Genomic DNA, 8,799 nt, shown 5'->3' with positions numbered 1-8,799 from the left:
CTTTGTTCAATTATACAAAGACATGAAATAAATTCATAATATTTATTGCTGCATTCACTTTTGGGAATGAAGCATATTGAATGGATCTCATGATTTTTCATCAAAAGTTTCACTGCTTTGTTCAGTCATACAAAGGCATGAAATAAATTTATAATATTTATTGTTGCATTCACTTCTGGGAATGGAACAGATTGGATGGATCTGATGATTTTTCATCAAAAGCTTCATTGTTTTGTTCAGCCATACAAAGGCATGAAATAAATTTATAATATTTATTGTTGCATTCACTTCTGGGAATGGAACAAATTGGATAGATCTGATGATTTTTCATCAAACGCTTCATTACTGTGTTCAGCAATACAAAGGCATGAAATAAATTCATAATATTTATTGTTGCATTCAATTATGGGAATGAAGCAGATTGGATGGATCTCATAATTTTTTATCAAAAGCTTCATTACTTTGTTCAACCATACAAAGACATGAAATAAATTTGTAATACTTGTTTATTTGTGAAATCTCTTTTCACAATATTGTTCTCGTAGGAACAAATTAGTTGTTCAGATGCTTTATTTCCTTTTTTAATGGTATCACCAAGACTCATTGGATCTAAATGTATTTCAACATTTAATATCCAATATAAGTAATAAGTAATTCTTCCTTGTAATATCAAAGGTCACAAATTCAAATTTTGCAATGTTTCGCGTGTTTAGAACTAGTACATAAAATAATAATAATAATAATCACCATGATAATAAAAATAATAATAAGACGGAGAAGAAAATTGATAAAGTCAAACAATTCTTATCCGAAGAATAAACATATAAGATAAAATTGTAAATGAAGAAAGGATTAAAAAGAGTCTAGATTGAGACACGCAGAACATTTTCCTTGAAGAGAAAAAAGAAAACTTCCATTAGCCCTCAATTGGTTGAAGCATCGTGCGATAACGTATTATAAATAAAGCTAATAATAGAGAGAAAGAATAATAAAGAATAGAAGGAAGAATAGAGAATGAGAGAATAGGGAGCAATTTCTATGTCTTATTATTGATAGGAAGAGTCCTATTTATAGATAGAACATTTAATTCATAAAGGAAACAAATCAACTAGTTAATACAAATATTTATATAAAGAGTGATGTGATGAATTATATGAGTAAATGTATCAAATCAATGGACAATCATTAATTCATAACATTAACTTTCTAAACACTTTAAAAACTATTTATAGTCTTCTTTTTGTTTATTTGGTTTTTAAAAAGGAAACAATTTTGAGAAACGAGAATTGTAATTGTTATTTCAGAGACCTTAAAGTGAGTAAAGAAATCACTACACTTTAGTTTACATACATGATGACCTTATAAATAATAGGAAAATTATACTTTGATTTCGATTTTTTTTTTTACTTTCATTTTATTCTCTAACATGGCTTAACATGAGCTATTGATTCTTTAAGAAAAGTAGTAATACATTAGTCAATAACACACGTTAAACCACATTAAGAAATAAAGGATATGATTCGAAAAATGGAAGTCATAGTATAATTGTTCTAAATAATATTTGTAGCGGCATTTAAATGAATGAAAAATTTAAGGGCATGGGAAATAAATTAGGATGTGCAAAATTATGATGTTAAATACATGAAAATTGTATGGAAATAAAGAAAAGCATGCTAAAATGAACTATTAATGAAGAGCTACAATAATATTATCTCGTAACCTTTTGCTGTATTCAGTGCTTTACAGAACATCTTTATTTTTTAATACTAATATTTGTCTGATAAATTGTTCAACAACTAGAACTTCTGAATATCATGAATCCAATTACCATCCAAAAACTTATAATGAATCCAAATGGCATGCTGATATAAAATTCACGATTGAAAAAGGAATAATTATCCTCGTGAATTTTATTTTTTTTCTCTTCTGGTGATAATTCGAAATTACACAATTTATCAAGTGGTGGTCCACAAAGATGGAGATTATCTTCATAGCTTGAAGCATTGAAACTTTGTAATTGTGTGCCCTGAGGAATTTCACCAACTAAATAATTATGTGATAAATCTAACATACTGAGTCGATCAATTTGAGTAAGACTCATTGGAATTGAACCAGCCAGTTGATTTCTTGAAATGTCCAAAAATTCAAGTGATGTAAGTTTACCAATATTTGAAGGAATTTTTCCACTCAAATTGTTTCTTGACAAATTCAATGAAACCAATTCAATTAAAATCTCAAATTCTTTTGGAATTTCTCCTGAAAAGTAGTTGCTCGAGAGGTCAATGCTTTTTAAAAGTAGCAATCCATTATTCTCAAAAATTTGTTCTGAACCTTTCCACGTCAAGAATGTATTCAAATCATAATATTGAGGACCCCCAAAATGTGTGGTCTCAACTTCATACCAATGGCCACTTTTTGAAGATGGCTTTTGAGTCATTGAAGTAAAATTTTTTATGCATTTAGGAATAAGTCCAGATAATTTGTTTAATGAGAGATCTAAGAGTTGAATGTTTCTTTGGAAACAAATCTGCAATGGTAAGTTTCCTTGGAAATGATTCTTTCTTAAACTTAAATATTGCAAGTTTCCTAATTCACTCCCAATCCATGCCGGGATAAATCCGGATAAATTATTTTCTGCAATATCTATCATCACTAAATTTGTGCAATTCCTTAAGGAGAAAGGAATGTTATCTGTTAAGTTATTATTTCTCAAAAACAATGCTTGAAGATCAAGGAGGGATCCCATTGATGTAGGAATCTTTCCTGACAATTGATTTTGACTCAAATCCAAGAATGATAATGACTTGAAATGGTTCCAACAATCAGGAATTTGTCCAGATAAGTTATTGTTTGAAAGGTCTAACTGGTATAATATTACAATTGGATTACCCACACACAAAAATGAAAGAGAGCCTGAAAACTTATTCTTGGATAAATCAAGCAATGTGGAACTTCTAAGAAATGGGGGAATAGGACCTTCAAATTGATTTGATCCAAGAATTAGAGAAGAATAAGGATTGTTTGTTGGAAAATATGGAATTGTACCATATAAACTATTGCATGAAATATTCAATGAAATCCATTTTCGCAATGATAATTTAGTCCAAAACCACTTTGGAACTATATCTGATATTCCAGCATTTGAAATGTCCAAATCCATGAACTCGTTTTGTGTGTGTAACCAATTGGGGAATGTTGGACCAAGGATGCATGATTGCAATCCTACTTTCCTTAATTGAAAAGGTGAGACCCAATTGGGAGAAAATGTCAAAGCTAATAAAGAGTTTCTAGATAAGTATAATGAACATAACTTTGACATATTAGAAAACTGATAATCACTTAGCACACCCTCGAAGGAGTTTGATTGCATATATAGTTCTTCCAAATGATGTGGAAATTGAATATTAGAAAAGTCTCCATTTAACTTGTTTCCATCAAGATTTAAACTTTTTAAAGATAAGAAAATTGAGAGGTCAGGTAGCGTACCATTAATTTGATTCATGCCTAAACTTAAGATTTCCAATGAATTTCTGGTACACCCAGATAAGTGGTGGACTATTACTGGAAACTCTTCACTTAAGCTATTGTTAAACATATGCAACAACCGCAAAGCACATGCATTGCCAAATGATTTTGGAACTCCACCTTCTAAAGTATTTGATTGTATTGAGAGAGACTCCAACTGACATGGCAATGGGTTACCTTCTGGTATCTCTCCACTTAATTGATTCTCTGAAAGATCCAATATTTTTAGGGTTGAAAAGCTTGAAAGGTCAGGGAATGTACCATTGATATTATTTGATCCCAACTTCAAATCTTGTAGCACGTTTTTAGCACATCCTGACAAGTGCTGAAATATTGAAGCAAACTCTCCACTTAATCTATTACAAGACATGTCCAACGAGTGTAAGGTACATGTATTTCCAAATGATTTTGGAATTTCACCTTCTAAAGAGTTGAATAGGAGTGACAATGACTCTAAACGAGATGGTAATATGCCTTCAGGTATCTTCCCAGATAATTGATTACTAGAAAGATCTAACGTTTTCAAAGTTGTGAATGTGGAGAAATCTGGGAAAGAACCATAGATTTGGCAAAATGCCAGATCCAATTCCTGTAGTGAATATCTAGCACATGAACTAGACAAATTACGAAGAATTGATGAAAGACCTTGGTTCAAATTGTTTCCACCCATGTTTAAAGACTTTAAGGTGCATATATTCATTAGTGATTGCAAAACCTCAACCTTGAATCTATTGTAGTAGAGGTTAAGGTGCTCAAGCGAATTCATTACCACACCAAAGTGATTTGGTACAGAACCCTCCATGAGATTACCACTAAGGTCAAGCTCAACAAGGTTGGGAGTGAAGTTTGACACCCACTGAAATATCATTGTTGACATGAGGGTGTTCTCGGATAGATCTAGGACCGTGAGGGAAGTAGAAAAATTGAATTTAGATGGCCTCAGTGAAAGGAAAACATGATCAGAAAGGCTACAATTTTGTAAACTTAGTTCCCTTAGTTTTGGTAGCTTACCAATCATTTGTAGCCAACTATGAGAATGATTAAGATTTGATATGGATGAGAAGTAAAGATGGGTTAAAGAAATGAGATTAGATAACCACTGACCTCCATCACCAATTTTTAGAGCTCCACCATGTCCAATATAAAGCTCGTGTAAGTTTGACAGGTTTCCAAGTTGACTTGGTATATTCCCTTCCAAATCATTGGCCCTGAGATCAAGATATTGCAACCGGGTAAGATTTCCGAGTTGAATTGGTATTTTCCCTTTCAAATGATTTCTGCTGAGATCAAGATGCTGCAACTGAAAGAGGTTTCCAAGTTGACGAGGGATTGAACCCTCCAAATTATTATCAGCAAGACTTAAGTATTTCAAATGAGAAAGAGACCCAAACTGGGTTAGAATTTTTCCGTTGAAACCACAAGATGAAAGATCGAGGTATCTCAACTTGGTAAGAGAGCCAAGAAACTCTGGAATATTGTTGTCTCCAAATGAATTGGAACTGAGATTCAAATACTGTAATTGTCGCAACTTCATCAAAGACTTATGGATCATTCCACTGACAAAACGTTGTGACATAAATTCAAGGTAAAAATTGAAAGAAATTTCTTCATGAACTTCTCCGTGCAGATCGAGCATTAGAATATGGCCTGTGAGGTTGCTGCAGCGAATTCCCTGCCATTGGCAACAGTGGGGAGTGGTCCAAGAAGAGAGCATGCCATAGCGATCTACAATGGAAGCTTTGAATCGGAGAAGTGCTTCCCTCTCTCTTTCTATGCATTTTACTTCCTCTTCACCATAAACAACCTGCGTCACCAAACACGACATAAACATCATGAACATAAACATCATGAATTTGAGACCAACTGGATTCCTCATCGTCACAAAGGGAAGGTATTGGAACAAACACACTCAATATGGCACTGTGAGTTTAGCTCTGTCTATAACCGTATATATAACACTTCATGCATACGTAACTCACCCAACAAAGTACCAGAGAACTAGAGACGACGCTTCGGTCTCTAATTACAACATTAAATAAATTAAGAGAGAGGACTTTTCTCTGTTGATTACGAAACAACTCATGACTGCTTCAATCTTAATTTCTTATTATATTGTTAGAACCAATAAAAATGAAATGACTGGCATACTCTTTTGCCGTATGTGAAATTGATAAATAGGCTTTGTTATTACATGATTGTAAGTATTCTAAAACAAAACAGACTAAAATACAAGCTACGGAACTTATTTGTCATGACCATATAAATCAATTTATCTTTTCCGGAGCAAATAATTTCTTATGTGCAAACTATTTAAATAAGAGTATGCTTAATCTTTTAAATTTAACAAGTTGTATCTATGTTAGAAACAAAAGTAAGAATTTTAAGATATTTTTATCTTTTTTCAAATTTGTTGTAAAATATATATGTTAAATTATCTTCTATATGTTGGAGAAGAGAAACAAAGACGAAAGACTTTGAATAGGATTTCGGTAAATCGCATTCCATAAACAACAAAAAGTAGTTGTTATGAAGTTACATGATCCCCTTCTAGATATTGACTTTGCATGTAAAAACCAAAGAGATAATATCCAACTTATCATATTAGGTTAAACACTAAATGTTGAAATTGTATGAAGTGGCATGGCCCTTATACGACTTTGTAGGAACAAAAATAAAAACTATGTGTAACGTCCCATTTAATTTATAAACGCAATTAAAGGAAATGCCACACAAAAGATAGCATAACAACGCAGTCCTGGGGTTCCCAACATCACCCCTACAAAACTGGGCACACCACGATGCTAAAAAGTAGGATAGCTGTTCAACTAAAAGTTACAATCTAAAAACCACGAATACAGGGGCCATAGCCCTAAAGAAAACACGAAAGAAAGAAGTGTGAGATCCAGCCCAGATGGCTAAGTAGCGGAGTCGCCATTCCCTTGTTGCCCGTGAGAACCTCGCCCATCTGCTCCCATCAACCAAGTTGATGATCATCGCAAGAGAGAACAGCCACATACATCACAACCATGCAACAAAACGGGTAAGCTAGATCCAACAACATATTCATCATGTAGTCAAATATATTTTCCTCATCTCATATCCACATAGCAACCAAACATGTTATGACTCTTCATTCAATACACTACGACTCGACTCGACTCATCCGGATACGTATAACTTGGTCGGATTCAGCGGACGCACGCACTTGTGGTGAATACCCCTGCTCGACTCTGAGTTGCTCATCTCCGAGCTATGTGTTACAAGTGTTACGATGAATCGACTCCCTCTCACCACAAGGTTAGCCCTTAATGAATTTCAGGCCTCCTGCTACTCTCACCACAGGAGTCAGTCTGCTCTAAGTGAGACTAACCGGCCCCTTAGAGTGTCAGGATGCAGTCCTTACCTAATTATACAGATGGGGCACCACCATGGGCACCCACTAACAGGGGCCATGGAATTACGTCCCGACCACTGAAGCGCGACCCCAAAGGTCTCACCTAGAGACCCCAAGGAATTACACGCTGACACGGACCAACATTCATAAAACAACATTAGGAGAACATCAAAAGCATGTTTACAATTCCATACTCATCCATGAGATTTATTCCTCATAAACGCCACACATTTTGAATCCATACCTCTGATCATCACCGTCCCATGAGTCTAGGGTCTCATCTCATGTCAATACCATGTTCCTTTAATTTCAAACCACATATTCATTTCACATGTTAAGTCTCGTACCAATCCATTCATCCACAATTCATGAATCATGCCAAAAATATACTTCATGCTCCATTATGTACATGTCCATCATCACACAATCATACTCAACCAAAATGGATCACTCAGGAAACATCAAACATCCAATTCACAGCACTGACTCGCTCAGCATCTCGCTCAGGCTGAGGGGTCTCGCTCAGGCGAGACATGCTCGCTCAGGCGAGCCTCCCCCTCGCCTAGGCGAGAGCACAAGAGCAGAAGCAAGAGCAACGCGGGATCTCGCTTAAGCGAGATCCCTCTCGCCTGGGCGAGTTGCCTGCTCGCTCAAAAGGTGAGCGAGCCGCCTGGGCGACTTTTCGCGCAGGAGCCCTAGGTGAGCCCCCTGTTTCATCTCGCTTAGGCGAGACTGACTCGCCTGGGCGAGATTAACAGGTCTCGCCACTGTTCTTCACTGCACAGCCATGTTTTTCAACCCAAATCAAGCATACAGAGTGTTCTCACGCATCAAAACGAAAGATTAAACCATACAAGCAGCAACCAACGCAAACACTGACCAAAACGAATGGAAACTAAGGATTCTAACTTCCCGTACCTGGGATTTAAGCTAGCAAAACGCTCCGACACGTCCTCGCTACCGAACGCACGAGCACAACAGCTTCAAGGAACGAACGGAAGAACTGGAAAGATAGCGAGGCAGAAGCACAGTATGGGTCACTTGGAACCCTAGCTATGAAAGGAACGAAATGAATGATAGAGACAAGTATGGGCTAGCCACAGTACTTACCTGGAGTAGGAGACAACTTCGAACTGGCTCAACAACAGTAAGAACCTAACCCTAGCAGAACGAATTCTTGGTGCACTGAGGAAGGTGACGGCTACGGTTCTGAAAGTGAAGAGAGTGTGGAATTAGGGCAACATGGACAGCTCTTAACCTATGGGCCGACCTTTAGGCCCAATACTATAGGGCAGCCCTCAAAGAAGGCAGAATTAAAATAGGGCCTTACACTATGCACCAATTATTGATTGCTCTGTATCTGGAGTCGTTGATTTTTGTATAAAATATTTTGAACTAGTAATAACAATTGTTTATAATATTATGTTGGATAATTTTTAATTTTATTAGATAATATTTAGATTATATTTTAGATTATAGAGTTGTTTTTATTTAGCAAAGTGATAGGGTATTTTATATTTGGTTAATTAGATTTAAGTTAGTTGTTATTTTAGTTAGTTAGAGTATATAAGATTTAGTTTGATAATATGAAGTATTAGATAAGATTAGATTAGATAAAGATTTAGTTTGGTTTGTTATTATTTGGTTTGTAATTGGTTATATAATAACGCATTCTCCATTAATAAAAAACACCACATTAAGTTACATTGCATATTCTTTTAGTATGTGTGAGTTTTTTCTAACATATTATAATAATATACTTCATGTAACACAAATCTATATGAGGATTTAAAACTTTTCTTTGTTAATAAACTCCACTGCTGCTTCGGTATTCAAAGTGTGTAATAAATAAGTTGTTATTGTTGTGTTTCCATGATTTA

The 8,799-nt window shown here is 35.1% G+C and overlaps 1 protein-coding gene across 1 annotated transcript; it reads right to left on the bottom strand.

The window, feature by feature from the left end:
- Nucleotides 1-1,708: 1,708 nt before the first annotated feature.
- LOC146887253 (receptor-like protein EIX2) lies at nt 1,709-5,526 on the bottom strand. The gene has a single exon (XM_085672335.1). It carries the CDS (start codon nt 5,399-5,401, stop codon nt 1,790-1,792), a length of 3,612 nt encoding a protein of 1,203 aa, XP_085528461.1. The 5' UTR covers nt 5,402-5,526; the 3' UTR covers nt 1,709-1,789.
- Between the last annotated feature and the right edge of the window lie 3,273 nt (nt 5,527-8,799).

Source organism: Vigna unguiculata, chromosome 4 (genome assembly GCF_037176805.1).
Source record: "Vigna unguiculata cultivar grain cowpea cultivar isolate G323 ecotype 2 chromosome 4, ASM3717680v1, whole genome shotgun sequence".
NCBI classification, from domain to species: domain Eukaryota; kingdom Viridiplantae; phylum Streptophyta; class Magnoliopsida; order Fabales; family Fabaceae; genus Vigna; species Vigna unguiculata.
Note: the sequence above shows the minus strand (reverse complement) of the source record. Positions and strands in the feature narration are given on the sequence as shown.